Source organism: Monocercomonoides exilis (genome assembly GCF_001643675.1).
Source record: "Monocercomonoides exilis strain PA203 chromosome Unknown scaffold8-1962414, whole genome shotgun sequence".
NCBI lineage: Eukaryota > Preaxostyla > Oxymonadida > Polymastigidae > Monocercomonoides > Monocercomonoides exilis.
In genome coordinates, this window is record NW_027150553.1 from 299,553 (window position 1) to 315,722 (window position 16,170).

The following is a 16,170-nucleotide window of genomic DNA, read 5'->3' on the forward strand; positions in this document are numbered from 1 at the left end:
TTGTGACTTCGTGTGAAATCAAATGAAACATCTGAACGTCAAAGTTCATGTTGTCTTTGTGAATATTCTGTGTATTTTGCAAGACAGCAACGAAACACTCTCAATTCCAAAAAATGAACAAACTTGAGCCAATAATTAACTGAATCGCAACTGTTGAATCTGATCAAAATGGCTGCAACAAAATCGTCAAAGCACAACAACCGAAAATAACAGTTCTCTCAACTCCAAATCACAGAAATGCTCATTTCATTTTCAAAATGCCAAAGTGTGTTTTCGGTCACATTTGCAAATTGGAAAAAAAAGAAAGAAAGAAAATAAGATGATTTGAATTGAGATTTTCTTTCATTGTTTACAAAATCAAATAAAAATTGAAAAGATATATTTTGAAAAATCAACAAAAATAAAAACTTTGAAGTGAACAGCTTCAATTGTTCTGCTGAAATGAAAAAACAATCGAAAGCAAATCGAAAGGACATCAAAATGAGATATCTTTGAAGCACGTCCAACCATCTGCCAATAGAACAAAACCAACTTCAAAGAAAGAGAGAAGAAAGAAAGAAAAGTCATGAATTAAGAAATGTTGCTAAACAGCCTTAATTTGCACACATGCAAATCAGTCGGTTCGTTTGTTTAATGCTTCAGAAATAATATCTTCAATGCAAATGATTCAATCACTCTTGCGGTATTATCAGCCTTCTTCCATTTCTGGTGCATCTAATTCAACTCTCGCCCTCTCGCCTTCGTCTTCAGCTGAAATGCATTGTTTCATTCGTGATGGCAATGGATCTCACTTCAACCAATAAATCTGCATTATTCCGTTCCCGATTCTATCTTCAACTTCAAGTGTATTTCCTTTCCACTTTCGTTCTGATGCTTTTGTAACATTTCCTTGAGCCAACGCATTGCATCTGTCGCTCCATCATTATCTGCAACAACAACAACAAATTCATCGTATTTCATCCATTCCGGGATCTCTCTTCTCGCATATTCTTCCCAATAGTCAATCATCGTTTTCCCAGCCTTATCCTTAAGTTCATTTTTATGCCTCATCCATTCTGGTGGTTCAGTTTCAGTGAACTGAATCCACATCATCGCCATTGTTCGTCCCAGGATATAGGTTCGTTCAATGTCATGTCTCATCCATTCTGGTGGCACATTCTTCACATTTTCTATCCATTGCATGGCAATTGTCAAACCATAACTGTTACCAAGTATAATATCGTGTTTCATCCATAATGGTGGGTCTTTCTTCACAAATTGAATCCACTTCATTGCCATCGTATTTCCTTCCTTGTCAGCAAGCGTGGGATCGTGTCTCATCCACACTGGAGGATCAGCTCTTACGAAAATAATAAAATATATTGCCATCGTCCATCCATCGTTGTCTGCAAATTCAGCTTCGTGTCTCATCCATTCAAGTGGTTCTTTTCTGTTATGAATGATCCACTTCATGGCCATTGTTCTTCCATTTTTATCAGAAAATGTCTCTTCATGTCTCATCCATTCCGGCGGTTCTGCCTTCACATATTTTATCCATCCCATAGCCATCGTTTCTCCTTTGTTATTTTTTTGTGTTATTTCATGCCTTATTGATAAAGGTGGTTCTGTTTTGACCTCCTTTATCCACAGCATGGCCATTGTTTCTCCTTTCTTATTTCCAAGTGTAATTTCATGTATCATCCACATTGGTGGTTCTGTCTTCACGTATTCAATCCATAGCATGGCCATTGTTTGTCCGAATATTCCTGTAATTTCGTTGTCATGTCTCATCCATTCTGGAGGTTCTGTTTTAACTTGCTTTATCCAATGCATAGCCATTGTCCTGCGAAAATTATCTTTAAGTGTTGTATCGTGTCTCATCCATTCTGGAGGTTCCGTATGGGTAAATCCAACCCACAGCATTGCCATTGTCCAACCATAATTGTTGCGAAGTGTAATATTATGTCTCATCCATAAAGGAGGTTCTGTCTTGACCTCCTTTATCCAGTGCATTGCCATTGTAAATCCTTCCTTATCAGCAAGCGTAATATCGTGTCTCATCCATTCAGGTGGTTCTGTCTTGGTAAAGAAAATCCAAAACATAGCCATCGTCCATCCGTCGTGATCAGAAAGTGTAATGTCATGCCTCATCCATTCAGGTGGTTCTGTCTTCACATATTCAATCCAATATATAGCCATTGAGCATCCTTTATGATTTGTATATGCAATATCGTGCCTCATCCACTTCGGCGGTTCTGTATTGATGTAAATAATCCAATAAAAGGCCATTATTGATCCAGTTTTATTTGCAAGTTTAATGTCATGTCTCATCCATTCTGGTGGCTCTGTTTTGATGTTTGTGATCCACATCATCGCCATTGTTGATCTATTATTATTTCTGAGAGTTATTTTATGTCTCATCCATTGTGGAGGTTCCGTATGGGTAAATCCAATCCACAGCATTGCCAATGTCCAACCTTTATTATCATGAAGCGTTGTTTCATGTCTCATTTCCAACGGAGGTTCTGTCTTTTTCTCAACAATCCATCGCATTGCTTCTGTTCTTCCATCTTCGTCCCTTTTCAATGGATAACTTTCCAATTCTTGCATATCTGTTGTATATTTTGCTCTACCGCTCAACGCTTCGAATTCCCTGCTCGTCCTGCAATATAGGCAGCAAAAATGTCAATCGTTAAAAAGTATAATTTGAAATAAATATTATATATTTGATCATAAATGTTTGTAATATTTTGAAATAAACTTATTATTTAAATAAATAAGAAAATGAGCATAAAGTGATTGTATGATATTTTGCAGTGTGGCATTTTGTTATTCAAACATTTTTTTCAAAACAGAAAAAAATTTAATATTAATTATTCATATTTTTATTTCTTTTGACGTTCGTTTAACAAATTATAAGTGAATGAAAATGAAAAGCCAAGTTGTGAAAAATATCAAACCTGTGAATTAATGATGAGTCTTGTATTTTCTGCTCTTTTGCTTTTGCACCAAAACTCTCAGAAACATTCGAAAAATTGAATTCAGTCATTTCTTTAAACCAACTCATTTCTTTTTTATTTTTCATTTTTTCATTCGCATTTCAAATTTCTTCAGGGATGCATTCATTTGGATCAGACACAGCAACAGTTGAGTGAGTGTGAGTGTGTGTGTGCGTGTGTGTGTGTCTGAGGGTGTGGCAGAAGGCATCGAAGGGACAAATATTCATTCATTCATTCATTCACTTGGACAACTGAAAAGAAGAAGCAGATTAACAGGAGGAAGAGGAAGAAGAGGAAGAAGAAGAAGAAGAAGAATAAAAAGATGTGTTTGGAGATCGACATTCTGATGCAAAAGATTAAAAGAAGACGAAATTAAATCGAAGCAGACAATCAAGTCAGATGAGCAGAAGAAGAAGAAGAAGAAGAAGAGGAAGATCGCATTCATGTTGCAGAGGAAGATGGCACAGCCGAGCAAGAAGAACAACAAACAGAAGAAGAAGAAGAAGAAGAAGAAGGAGAAGGAGAAGGAGAAGGAGAAAGTGAAGAAGATAATGAAGATGATGAAGATGAAAGAGATGAAGGAGAAAGAAGGAGAAGGAGGAGTGGTTAGGGAACTGTGAGGCAGAAGATGAACAGGATGCAGAAGGAAGCGAAGATGCTGATGGCACTACCGAAAGTGCAACAAGAGACAACAAGCGAGAAGAAGGAGGTGTTCAAGAAGATGGCTGAGAAGCAGAAGAAGAACAAAGCAGTCTGGAAGGTGATGATCCACAAGGGGAAAAAGCTTTTCTTGTTGAGCTTTGCACAGATGTGGCTGTTTGGGAAGATTAAGAGGACGGAGTTCAATAAAAACGATGCATTCGTTCTTCTTGTTCTTCGACACGGCGCTTGAAAGGGCAGAGGAGAAGAAAATCAAGATGATATTTGGAGAGTCTGAGAAGATGCAGCCAAAGATGGGAGTGGCTGATGTGTTTGTGTTTCTGGGGTTTCTGCTGAATTATAGCAGGACAAAAGAAGATAAGCAGAAAATGGAGATAAATTCAATGAATGATGCCACATGTTCTGGTGATCCATCTGCTTCTTCGTCTTCATCGTCTTCATCGTCTTCATCGTCTTCATCGTCTTCTTCTTCTTCATCGTCTTCATCGTCTTCATCGTCTTCTTCTTCTTCATCGTCTTCATCGTCTTCATCGTCTTCATCGTCTTCATCGTCTTCATCGTCTTCATCGTCTTCATCGTCTTCATCGTCTTCATCGTCTTCATCGTCTTCATCGTCTTCATCGTCTTCATCGTCTTCATCGTCTTCATCGTCTTCATCGTCTTCATCGTCTTCATCGTCTTCATCGTCTTCATCGTCTTCATCGTCTTCATCATCTTCCTCTTCTTCCTCTTCATCGTCTTCATTGCTATTGTTGGTGGCTGGTTGAGTCATCGTGTTCGATGAGGCGAATTCTTTTCTGTGTGTTCCATTGGCAGACTCCACAGACACATCCTGTGTTGCCGTTGAGGATCTTCTGTGATGAATGCAAGCTGCTTTTGTTTTCTCTGTCTTTTCCTTCGCATCTGTGCTGGAGACATGTCTTTGCCACGACTTCTTCATGCTGTTCATAAGCCATCCAGATGTGTGTGTGTGTGTGCGTGTGTGTGTGTACAAAGAAGATTATTTGAGTGCGCTTCTGTTTCCTTCAGAGGACAATCCGATTGAAAAGAGAGAAAACGCCAACATTTTGAGCAACTGACGAAGGTGCTGGACAACCAGGTGTGTATGCTTTTAATGATGTCTGTGAGAAGGTATTGGCAGAGGTGGAGGTGAAGTGATATGTGTCTGTTTGTCTCTCTCTCTCTCTCTTTCTCTCTCTTTGTGGAAGCTGAACAGCCGAAGGCGCAAAAGAAAGAAGGGCAGCTGATGGTGTTTTGGATGACGATGATGCTGACAGAGCTTGTTGCAATGCAGTTTTGGAGGAATGATGAAAAAATAGAGATCTGCTTTTCGGTTGCCTCAATGTGATAAGCAGAACGTTGAGAAGTTTCATGAGGATATGGCGAGGGGAAAAGGAGAGAAAGAAGGAATTCTGTCTTGTCATCTGTTTCATAACAATCATCTTCTTCTTCTTCTTCCTCTTCTTCTTTCCCTTCTTCTTCTTCTTCTTCTTCTTCTTCTTCGCAGTGAAAAAAACAAGTTATGAGTGAAAACAAGAGACGGAGATCAACAGCATGTTCCTATCCTTTGAGTGAGCATTGGGCGTGATTGATTCTTCGGTTTCACCTCCCCAGTTTTTCATCAACTTCGTCTTTCTCATCACAAAAGTCTTCTTTTTTCCTTATTCTTCCTCTTCCTCTTTCTCATCATCATCTTCTTCTTCTTCCTCCTCTTCCTCTTCTACTTCTTCGTCCTCAATATCTTCTTTCCCCTTCTCTCTCTCGCTCCTATTTCGAAAAGCGCACATTTTCATTCAAAATATTTTTCGAATGAAATGAATATATCTTCAATCCCCAAAAAAGTGTTTCTTTCATTAACATATACATCTGAGCAAAACACATGGAAAGAAGAAGAAAGTGAAGAAAGAGATGAATGAGATGAAGGAGATAAAGGAGATGAAGGAGATGAAGGAGATGAAGAAGGTGAAGAAGGTGAAGAAGGTGAAGAAGGTGAAGAAGGTGAAGAAGGTGAAGAAGGTGAAGAAGGAGAAGATGATGACAATGGCGTTGTTGAAGAAGAAGACGCACTTAAGATCTCAAGTATCGGATATCTTCTGTTGAAGGATATTCTCAGCATTGCAACCTCGTTCTTTGCCCTTGTGGATAATATTTCAATGTTATAATTCCAACGGCGATTGCAAAATTACTCATATCCATTAAACCTGTCATTTGCCTCCAGCTGCCTGTATAACGCCAAAATGACAGATTAACTCGTATTTGTGGCTCTCAAGTCAAGGAATCAAATTCAGTTCCATCCCTCTCCTAAGTCCATAAAAGCAATGTTCTTTCCTTTCGATACGAAGAAATGTGCCTTGCTCTGCTGTAGCTGCTGCCAATCTCCTGTTTCAGTCATCTGCCCCAATCTCTCCAACAAATGAATTTGAAAATATCTCCTTTCTCTTCAAAAATCGCTTCCTTTTCATAGAGATTGGATATTCTTCCTTTTGGCCTTGAATATCTTCCAATTCCGTTCATATCCACTTCATCAAAATTCATTTTTCATCGTTTTTCGATGCATCTCATGTTGAGTCCATAATAATTGCCATAAACATTCGTAACAAAAAATATCCAGGCTCTAATATATTTGCAAGATATTATTTGTCTCTCTTCTTCCCTGTTTTCCAAAATAACGAATAAACTGACTTTTTCAAATAAATTGCCTGAATCTCGACTTTGGAGAGGATACAGATGAAAATATCTTCACAATCAAAAGAACAATAAAAAACGCATACACAACGTCTTTTGTGTTATGAATTAAATTGTTGGATTTCCTTTTTCCATCCAATTACCAAAAATCAACTGACAGAATTTCAATATTTGTGCGCTGCCATCACTGCCTGCAGTTTCCACAGGAAATAATATTTCTAAATTCCGCAGCATGAATTCGCTCGTCAACTTTCATTTTGTCAATTGATATTCCAGTTCAAATAATGCTTTTCAATCATTGAATCCATAACAAATAAAAGAAAGAACACAAATCTTCTCTTTTTCTTCGTAATTACTTGCCAAAGATAATATACGAAGGATGCCGGTGTGAGTGCGCGCACTTTGACTTCCATTTGTGTTAATATTTTTCGCAAATTTCCTCTGCCCAAACATTCGCGCTTTCAATGTGAACGGCAAAACTGCATTGTGTTCTGGGCACAATGAACTTTAAAAAATGCAGGGCATGGACAACTCAAAAAAGTTCAATGGTAAGCAGTTGTGGTTGCTTCTGAATTCTTGTTGATTGTGTTTCTATCTTTTCTTTTTTATTGAAGGATTGCTTTCAGAGCTTGAAGATTGCACCGAAATTGAGCAGAAAGAGATAGTTGAAGAAATGAAAAGAGTCATTGATGAAATGAGCAACGATGAATTCAGATCTGTTTTCACAAAAGAAATATTCAACAAAATTGATAAAATGATCGAAGAAAAGAAAATATCTTTGGAAAATGCTATTTGCTTGTCGAAGCATCTTGGATATTGCAAAGTGAAGAAAATTTTGTTCATTTTAAGCTTTGAAGGATCTTCGTTGTGTAAAAGATTTGAAAAGATGATGAATAACAAAAATGATAAGAAAGAAGGAAAAAACGAAAAGCTGTTGGTTGATCTGAGCGAATCCTATCTTTTGATGAACCCATTACCTTCACCTGAATTGATTTCAATCAGTGTGCCTTGCATTTTGAAGGCTGCGTCGGACAAAGAAGAAAACGAAGAAGCTAAAAAGAAAGTGGAAATCGCTTTGGTGACATTGGGCTCTATTGATAAGTGGGAGGTAGAAAGAGAATTGTTTTTGTTGATTTGTTGATTTGTTGATTTCTTTCTCGTTTTTCAAAGTGTGTTGGACAAGAACTATATTTGCATGAAATCAGAGAAATTATCCAATATCATCAGGAACATCACAATCTGTCGCGATTTGCTTATCATTCTGCTTGGAAGTTTTCGATTCTCCGATTATACAGGAATAGAGAGCTGGAGGAAGTTGTTGTGAATGAGCTGCATTTCGGAAGAGAGGCAGCAAGAGAATTGGATGAGCTGGCAAAGTGTGTGGATTGGAAGGGAAGAGAAGAAAGATGGGGAGAAGATGAAGCAAAAGAAGCATATATGATATGGAAATGGGTTAATGTGATTTTTGATTACTTTTCCATGTGCGAATTGTTGAATAAAGAATTCATCGTTCTTTTAAGCAGTATTGTTCGGGTATTTCGAGCAGCAAGGGACAATTACGAAATAATAAGCTTAAGATGCATATTAGCGCTAAAGGAAGCAGAAAACAGAGCAGTAAAAGTTGATGACTTGCTGAAAGGAGGAGCTGTTAATGCTGTTTTGGAGAAGATGCAGCTGCAAACATTGAATAAATTTGAAACATATGAATTCTTGTTATTTTTAATTGAGATTCCAATTCGATTGAAAGAAAAGAAAGATCGCACGGCTGACAAAGCGAAAAGAAAGGCAACAAAAAAAGAGTTTTTGGAAAAGATGGAAGAACTCGGATATGAAGATACCATCACAAGCTTTTATGGAATATTCAGATTTATTAACATGTCTTATTATCCTCAAATATCGTTGGATGTTTCTGATTATTTTGTGAATGTTTAAGGAAATGAAATGTTTCGATTTTTTTTTTTTTTTTGACTCAAAAGTTGTTCTTCTTTCTTTTTCCATCATTTCGCAAAATGGAAAACAATCCTTTAAAAAGTTCTTCGTTGCTTTTTCAACTGATAATTCTGCAAGGAAAAATTCGACCGTTGATAATTTTCTGAAAGGATCAAATAATAACAGCATCTGAATTAAACAAGTGTGTTTCAATTTTAAAAAAAAGTTTACTGAAAGTGCATTAATTTATTTGATCGGTTTGTGTAATTCAAATTTGATAAACTATATCTTTATTTCTTTTTTTCTGAATTTCAATAATTTTTCTTGTAATGTTAATTCAACAATTATCTTGAACAGTTTTTTGATACTTTTTTTGTGAAGAATAACATTAAGAAATTGAAACAGAAGAACCATATTGACTTTGTTATTTCAATTATTTGTCAAAAACATCAATTTTTTTCAAACATATGTTCATATAAAGAGAAACACCTATGAATCATTGATGGACATGTGGTGATTATTTTCGAAATCTCAATTGTTTCGAGATAAAGAGCCCTCAAAAGTTTTTCATCTTTGACTTTTTAATTTTCTTGCAAATGTTTCAGGCATTTCAGTTGTTTGTCTTTCTTTAATTGAAAGAAAGACAAATACATCGTGAACTGGAGCATTCACTTTTCAGTGCTCATTCACAAACATCAGAAACATATTTTTAAATTGAAATTTTTTTCTGGAAAAAATTGAATATCAAAAATAATTCCCATCAAGCAATTATTTGATTTATTGCCAAAATAGTTTCACATTCAAAACTGTTTCCACATTTGAAATTTGCATTTCTTTTGGCTTGAATAGCTTTTATATCCACGTTTATCAATTGTTGGACAATATGTGTATTGTTCTTTTTGAAAAGTCGCAAATGTTTTATTTCCGATAAATAAAAAAGGCACTTTTTTCGATCATTTTTTACAATTAATCCATCAACCTTTATCTCTTCACTGATTAGATAAAATAAACCAATGTGATTTGAGAATATTTTCATAATGGAAAATTTGATGGATTTGAATCAAAATGGGTGATTATTTTTGAAATCATAACTTTTTTCGGAGTGTTGATTTTTAAAATGTCATATTTCTTTGGAGAGGAATTATATATTCGAAAGAAAAAAATCATGGAAAATTTTAAAAAAATCAATGCTTGATATTTTAATCATGTTGAAATTATTATTGAAAGGAGGAACAACTTTTCAGTGTTCATTTGTCAAAATTCAAAGTGAATTCCCAAACCGAAATTTTTGTAAGAAAAAATATGTATTCAAAAATAATCACCCAAATCTTATCAAAAAATGTTTTGTTTAATTTTTTCCAGATATAATAAATTTGTTGCTTATCAAAAAGAATCACCCAAATGTGAAATTTTCAAGCGTTTGGACAAAAGAAATAGAAGTCAATAAAATATGATGGGAGATATCTATTTTGTGAAGAATCAGAAAGGAACATGGAATAAAGTTGAATGATAAAAAACAATGATGAATATTAGATATTTGGGGGAAAATTTGGACTTTCAAGCTTTTTTTGCACAAGGCATTGAAAAATTGCTTCACTCATAACATTTTTAACTTAACCAGATTTCAAAATAAATTTGATTTTCTTATCCGAAAACAGTCATCGTTGAAATCAAAACAGTAAGTTTTGTGATATTTCACTAATGACAAAAAATGGACACATTTTTAGTGTGCTTTTTGACATAAAAAAGTTTATGAAAAGTACAGAATTTTTCAGTGAAAATGCCTGAGGTGAAATATTTTGTCCCATTTGTTGAATAATCTATGATTCAAGTATGCGGATAACAACACATAAGTATTTGGTTAAGATGGACAAGAGAAAGAATGAGAAGAAAGCCGAGAAAAAAATAGAAGGCAGAATTTTGGAGGAGATGTGAAAAGAACAGGAAGAATGATGATTATAAAGTGTTTTATCCAATAATGGAACAATTTATTTTGATAAATGTTTTTGGAACTGCTGAGTGTTGCAAAAGGAGTTAACCAGTGAGAAGAGTGAAGCGATGACCAGTTTGATGGTGGAGTTTTATATTGGAGAAAGTGTTGTGAATTTGAGTTTTATAATCATATTTGTGAAAAGAAAGCTTTGAAGTTTATGTGCATCTGACAGCATGGAGGAATAATGAATTTATTTGTGGTATATTATTTTTTTTTGAAAAATTAATTTCGTTTTTTTTTCAAATCAAATAAATAATTCGAATATTGAACAAATTTTCGTTCCCACTTTCAAAACCTAACCAAAATGGAAGACCGAACTTGACAAAGCTATTATCCTCACTGCAGCGAAATATCTTGAACGAAAACAATTTTTTTTTCAAATTATGAATATTTTGTTTGTCTTGAAAAATAAAACAAAAGCAATAATCATTGAAATGTGTCATAAAGGCCATTATAACTTCTGATATTCATTTGTCTGGTGCAGATACCTCTATTTGAATTCAAATTCCATTCAAGAGAAAGTTTTAAATCACAATTTTGTGAGATATTCGTTGATCATATCCATTAAAAATTTTGGACATTAAAGGAAAAAGTGATACAACTTTATGCATCGCAGCTGTGAGGGCGTGTGGATTTGATTGAGGTTTAAGATACATTTATAAATACTGTTGGAGAGGGATTGAGACATTTGTGGGTGAAACAGGATTCTGGAGGAGAAAAAATGATCGAAGCTTGAAATGAATGAGAAGATTTTTCAACAAGAATTTTCTGAGGATGAAGGATGTGTAATGAATGAATGTGGATGAGAAAGGAGGTTTTCCTTTTTTGAATTTATCAGGAGTGAGGGGTGGGGGTTCTTGCTTATTATTGGAGAAATGGAATTTGATGTGGAGGAGATGGGATGAGATGGAGGAGAGGAAGGAGGAAGATGGGTGGAGCGAATAGAAAATGTTTTTATTGGAGGAAATGATAAAAGTTTGATGAAAAATGGAGATATATATGGGAGGATATGGTTTTTATAAAATACACTGAGAGAGGAGGCACATGTGGAAGGTTAAGGGGGTTATTGTGAGAACATGAGCGGTTAGGGATGAAACTTCGGTGGAAAATTGTGTGGAAGAGAGGAAGAAGAAAGTGAGGGAAGTTTTTGAACTTTCACATATTATTTGGAGGACTGTTAGGTTGCGCCTGGCGTTTGCAGCGCAAGGGATGGAGGCGGAGGCGGAGGAAGATGGGAAGAAGGAACATTAACGCTGACACTTTGCATTGATGAAGTGGAGGCAGATGTGCTGCGTGGATGGAGCGAGATGAGGAGCTGACCACAAGATGGCTTCGATCACTCGATACAGAAAAATGATGGGAGCATTTATTTTTTATAGGGAGAAGAGCGAAGGGGAATGGGGAGAATGAGAGTGAAGGAGAAAAGAATATTATCATTGCTTGCGGAGGAGATAAAGGATGTGAGGCAGATGTGCGTTTTTGCAATGAGGGAAAATGAAGAGAGAGAGAAAAAAAAGAAGGCGATGCAGCAACAAGGGATGGGAAGGGGTTCTTCTGATGGAACGAACACATTTTGATATTTCAATCGAACAGAGCTTGTGGAAGTTATTCCACATGATACAAATCCGAAGATTTGGGTTTTGGGTATTATTTTTAGGAGCAGAGGTGGAAAAGAAGAGGAGACGAGACAGATGGAATCTGCAGGCAGAAAGGGACGATATTTTGCGAAGAAGAAGAAGAAGAAAGAAGAAAGTCTGTGAAGATTATTTGCATCAAAGTTATAGGTTTGCATTTTTATTCAATGATTTTTATCATCTTTTGTTATTTTTCATGAAATTAGGTTTATTTTGCAAGAATGATGAATGGCAATGGATGAACAAGGAATGAGGAAAGAGAACATGTTGGGTGCATCTGAAGAGACAAGGACATGACAAATGAAGGGGAGCATGGAGGAATAAGATGGATGGAATAAGAAGGAAAAGAGAAGAAGACATTCTTTTTTTTTTATTTTTTTTGAAGGTTTTAGAAGGCACATAGGGCGAATCTTGTCAAAAGCCGAAGGAAAGAGAGAGAGAGAGAGAAAGAGAGAAAGAGAAAGAGAAAGAGGGAAAAGAGGAACTTTTCTGTGGTGACTTCTTCTTCTTCTTTTTCTTCTTCTTCTGCAGCAGAGACGACACAAATTGAACAGACAACTGCCTCTTTTGAAAAGACACTGGGAATGTTTTGTTGTCAAGCTCATGTGCTTCGAATTCTGTCAGCATTGCACAAACACCTGTGCCTATGCAAATGCTGTGGCTGAGTGTTATGTGGATGCAGATGAAGAAGAAGAAGAAGAAGAAGAAGAAGAAGAAGAAGAAGAAGAAGAGGAAGAGGAAGAGGAAGAAGAAGAAGAAGATCCAAAAAAAAGAGAAAAATTCTGATAACATAATTTGCATTCATGCTTTATCTCCATCTCTTCCTCATCGCTCTCCTTTTTTCTCTCTTCCATTTTCAACAACCTCATCAACAGCATCATCAACTTTTTCTTCTCCCTCATACATTTTGTTCACAAATTTCTGATATATTGTTGCAATTGGCAGAATTTTCGTTTCGGTTGTTGTATTTTTCTCATTCTTTTTCTGCGTTTTCTCTTTCTCTCTGATTATTTTTATCGGTTGTCATAAATAATATTTTGTTACCAATATTAAGCATCTGCGTCACATGCCTTTTGACGCGAACATTTTTGAAGTGACGTGACGTGACTGAAAAAAATCACATTCACTTATAAAAAAATTTTTATAAAAAAATAAAAAACAAGACATACAAAGAAAAATTGATATTTTTTGTAATTTGTCTTTCAAAATTGAGAGGGTTTTTATATTTTTTTCATTTTTTTAAATGTTCATTTTCGTTTTTTATATGAGCAATGGGTTGTGTCGTGATCATTTTTTGTGGTATAAATACCAAGGCACTCACGTCACTGCTGGTCACTGACGTGTTTTTAGATAATAAAGCATTTAAAAATTTTTATTTATTTGTTATTCATGGATGCATCACATGTGTTTGCTTCTTCATTAGAAAATCCAGAAATCGTTTGAGGAAAATTTTTTAATTTTTTTTATTTTAAACAATTGTTTTTATATATATATTTTGATCAAAATAGTTTCAACTATTTAAAAAAACAGAGGAGATATTTAAATCACACAGATGTGAATGGATCAAACTCGAAAAAATAGAAAACGGTGAATACGCAAACTGTTTTTATATTAAATTTTTTGTTGAAATTAATCTGTTTTAAACGCAATGTTTTTTCACAGGTTATTTTCATCCAAATCAAAAAGAATTGGTTATTTCCAAACCGACTCTCGACATCGTAAATCGCAAATTGTTTATTGCATTTGTTCCTTTGTATAAAGACAGAACTTCGAAAAAGGATTTGCACAGACTTTTCATGTGTCCATGTGAGAAAGATGGTGTTGCTTGTGGAGTGACGGGTCGAAAGGACTACTCAATGATTTGTAATCACAAATGTGATTTAATTCAGAATAATCAGATATCATTGTTCTTTTCACAGAAGTCCAATTTATCAACACGGTCGGTTTATTCGAAGTTAAACAATACCTCTTCTGAAACAACATTGAAAGGAGAGCTCGCTGAATCTTTCATCAATATCGTTGCCCATAGTAATATTTCTTTTCTTTCTGTAGCAACAAACGAATTTAACGATTTTGTGACTGCATTAATAAAATCATCACAAGAGAATCCGCACATGCACCGGGAAGATATTTTTCCTTTCCTAACAGAGAGAAATGTCACCAAACTGCTTCATGAAGCAAATTTAAAGAAAATTGAAAAAGCAATTTCAATTATTTCCAACAATCCCCTAGGAGTAGTAATTGATGGAGGAGTTGTTGGGGGAGTTGGCTACACTGCAGTGGGCTTGATAACGATGGATCAATCGTCAAAACCTATCTTTTGGAAATTGTATAAAAGTTGTCGATCAGAATCCGATTATTTCAATTTAGGATTGGAAATAATGACCGAGTTAAGTGCTTATGGATGTTCCGTTAGAGCTTGGTGCTCGGATGGACTAAAACCGCAAGTTTTGGCATTGAATAGAATATCGACAAATGATTGTACGGAATTGTGTGGTTCATCACGTGCATATAATTATCCAAGGCCAATTTTTGTTCGATGTCTTAATCATTTAATCAATTTAGTTGTCAGTCACGCTTTTTCAGAAAATGCAAAACTGAAGCAAATGAAGGAATTGATTATTAAATTCAGTCAGCAAGCACATTTATCAATTTTCAGAAACAGTTTGAAAAAAAGATGCCCAACATTTATTGCTACAAGATGGCTGTGTTTATATAACATTTGTTTCTTTATCAGGCAGAATCAATCAATAATAAGCAAAACCAGAATGCTTTCAGACAACGAAATATTTGAAATTGCACTCACTGAATTGTTGTTGTATCCACTTTATTCGATGCATCTAATTTTTGAAAAAGAATCGACAAAACTTGGAGATGCTTTTCCTGTTATAATTCAAGCAATGAATTTGTTTTATTCTTTTTCAACAAATGTGTATTTCGCAGATGGAGAATGGCATAACTCATTGACAGATATTGTCATTTTGTTATATAATTACACACTTTGTGATTTTTCTGGACAACTCATTGCAACATCTTACGCACTAACACCGATTGGATCACATAAGCATAGAACTCATAAATTCACTTGCGACCCAAGGGAACGTTTGTATTTCAAAGAAAAATATATGTTTTTTAAAAACAATAATAATTTATCTTTTTTCTTGATGATATATTTTTTAAAGTTTCCAAAACCATTTTTAATGATGCGGAAAAACCAAGCGAATCTCTATCTCATTATTGCGGGGAAGATTCATCTGGATCAATGTGTCAGAATCAAAACTTATCTATTCATTCTTCTTCTTCGTCGTCATCATCATCATCGTCATCGTCATCGTCTTCTTCTTCCCCATCCTCCACAAATATTTCATCATTCCCCACATTTTCCATTTTCCATGATTCAACACCATATATGTCAATTCATAATCCTTATATCAAAACTTTATCGGATCAACTTTCTCAAGACGTTACATTTCTTTCCACAGAAAAACTGCAAAAGGCATTTGAAAACTCCGAAAAAGAGGATGAAGAATTAAGAGAGACCGGAACCGTATCAGTTTTCACTGCTTCTGATACAACAAACTGCACAAAAACTCAAAATGTTGAGTTTTCAATTACAAAGCTTCAAGAATTATATTGTTTCATATCAACGCTTTGTTCAAATTTACAGGAAAAAGCAAAAGGAGTTGATGAACATTATGAAACTGATGATTTTGAAGAGCAAGATTTGTTTGGGTTGATTTTGGCGGAGGAGGAAGAAAAGAATGATGAATTTCTGCATGAATGCAATCAAACAAATCTTATCAATTTCTACAGAACAAGAAAAACTACCAAACGTTTTGAAAAATCGGACAGTTTTCCAGAAGACATATCAGAAAGAGCACAAATTATTAAAGAAAATACAACAAATCAAAAAGAACGAACGAAAAATGAAGAAACAATCGAAAGCGAAAGCGAAAGCGAAAGCGATGTGGATTTTATATGCAAATTTTCTCGTTTCAGAAGAATTGAAGTGAGCAATATTGATATAGAAAACAAAACATTGAAGACTATTTGGGATTACACATTTTCTGATTGGTTTGGCAGGATCGTTGCATGTTTTAGAGCTATGTTGGATCATATGTTGAATGAAAATCATCACAAAATAAAGGCTCAGTGTTTAAGATTACTCAAAGAACTTTTGCTTAAAAAAGATAAGGATGACGTCGTTGAGGAAGATGGTTACATTTTCTACCAGGATTTTTGTTCCTATAGCGAAATGCATATGATATTCTCCAACATAGCTTTCTGCATA

The 16,170-nt window shown here is 35.0% G+C and overlaps 6 protein-coding genes across 6 annotated transcripts; 3 read left to right on the forward strand and 3 right to left on the reverse strand.

The window, feature by feature from the left end:
* Nucleotides 1-139: 139 nt before the first annotated feature.
* On the reverse strand, nucleotides 140-3,028 carry MONOS_8134 (uncharacterized protein; the record flags this gene model as incomplete). The annotated part of the gene is made up of 2 exons (XM_067878520.1): nucleotides 140-2,641; nucleotides 2,940-3,028. 2 exons carry the CDS (start codon nucleotides 3,026-3,028, stop codon nucleotides 811-813), a joined length of 1,920 nt encoding a protein of 639 aa, XP_067732823.1. The 3' UTR covers nucleotides 140-810.
* Nucleotides 3,029-3,606: 578 nt separating this feature from the next.
* Nucleotides 3,607-3,870, forward strand: MONOS_17124 (uncharacterized protein; the record flags this gene model as incomplete). Its single annotated transcript, XM_067870014.1, has 1 exon — nucleotides 3,607-3,870. One exon carries the CDS (start codon nucleotides 3,607-3,609, stop codon nucleotides 3,868-3,870), a length of 264 nt encoding a protein of 87 aa, XP_067732824.1.
* Nucleotides 3,871-3,975: 105 nt separating this feature from the next.
* Nucleotides 3,976-4,587, reverse strand: MONOS_8135 (uncharacterized protein; the record flags this gene model as incomplete). The annotated part of the gene is made up of 1 exon (XM_067878521.1): nucleotides 3,976-4,587. The coding sequence occupies one exon, from the start codon at nucleotides 4,585-4,587 to the stop codon at nucleotides 3,976-3,978; it is 612 nt and encodes a 203-aa protein (XP_067732825.1).
* A 712-nt stretch (nucleotides 4,588-5,299) lies between these two features.
* Nucleotides 5,300-5,754, reverse strand: MONOS_8136 (uncharacterized protein; the record flags this gene model as incomplete). The annotated part of the gene is made up of 2 exons (XM_067878522.1): nucleotides 5,300-5,405; nucleotides 5,516-5,754. The coding sequence occupies 2 exons, from the start codon at nucleotides 5,752-5,754 to the stop codon at nucleotides 5,300-5,302; spliced, it is 345 nt and encodes a 114-aa protein (XP_067732826.1).
* A 948-nt stretch (nucleotides 5,755-6,702) lies between these two features.
* Nucleotides 6,703-8,359, forward strand: MONOS_8137 (uncharacterized protein; the record flags this gene model as incomplete). The annotated part of the gene is made up of 4 exons (XM_067878523.1): nucleotides 6,703-6,708; nucleotides 6,844-6,871; nucleotides 6,938-7,431; nucleotides 7,494-8,359. 4 exons carry the CDS (start codon nucleotides 6,703-6,705, stop codon nucleotides 8,253-8,255), a joined length of 1,290 nt encoding a protein of 429 aa, XP_067732827.1. The 3' UTR covers nucleotides 8,256-8,359.
* Nucleotides 8,360-11,642: 3,283 nt separating this feature from the next.
* Nucleotides 11,643-12,132, forward strand: MONOS_8139 (uncharacterized protein; the record flags this gene model as incomplete). Its single annotated transcript, XM_067878524.1, has 3 exons — nucleotides 11,643-11,720; nucleotides 11,903-12,029; nucleotides 12,086-12,132. 3 exons carry the CDS (start codon nucleotides 11,643-11,645, stop codon nucleotides 12,130-12,132), a joined length of 252 nt encoding a protein of 83 aa, XP_067732828.1.
* Nucleotides 12,133-16,170: the final 4,038 nt, after the last annotated feature.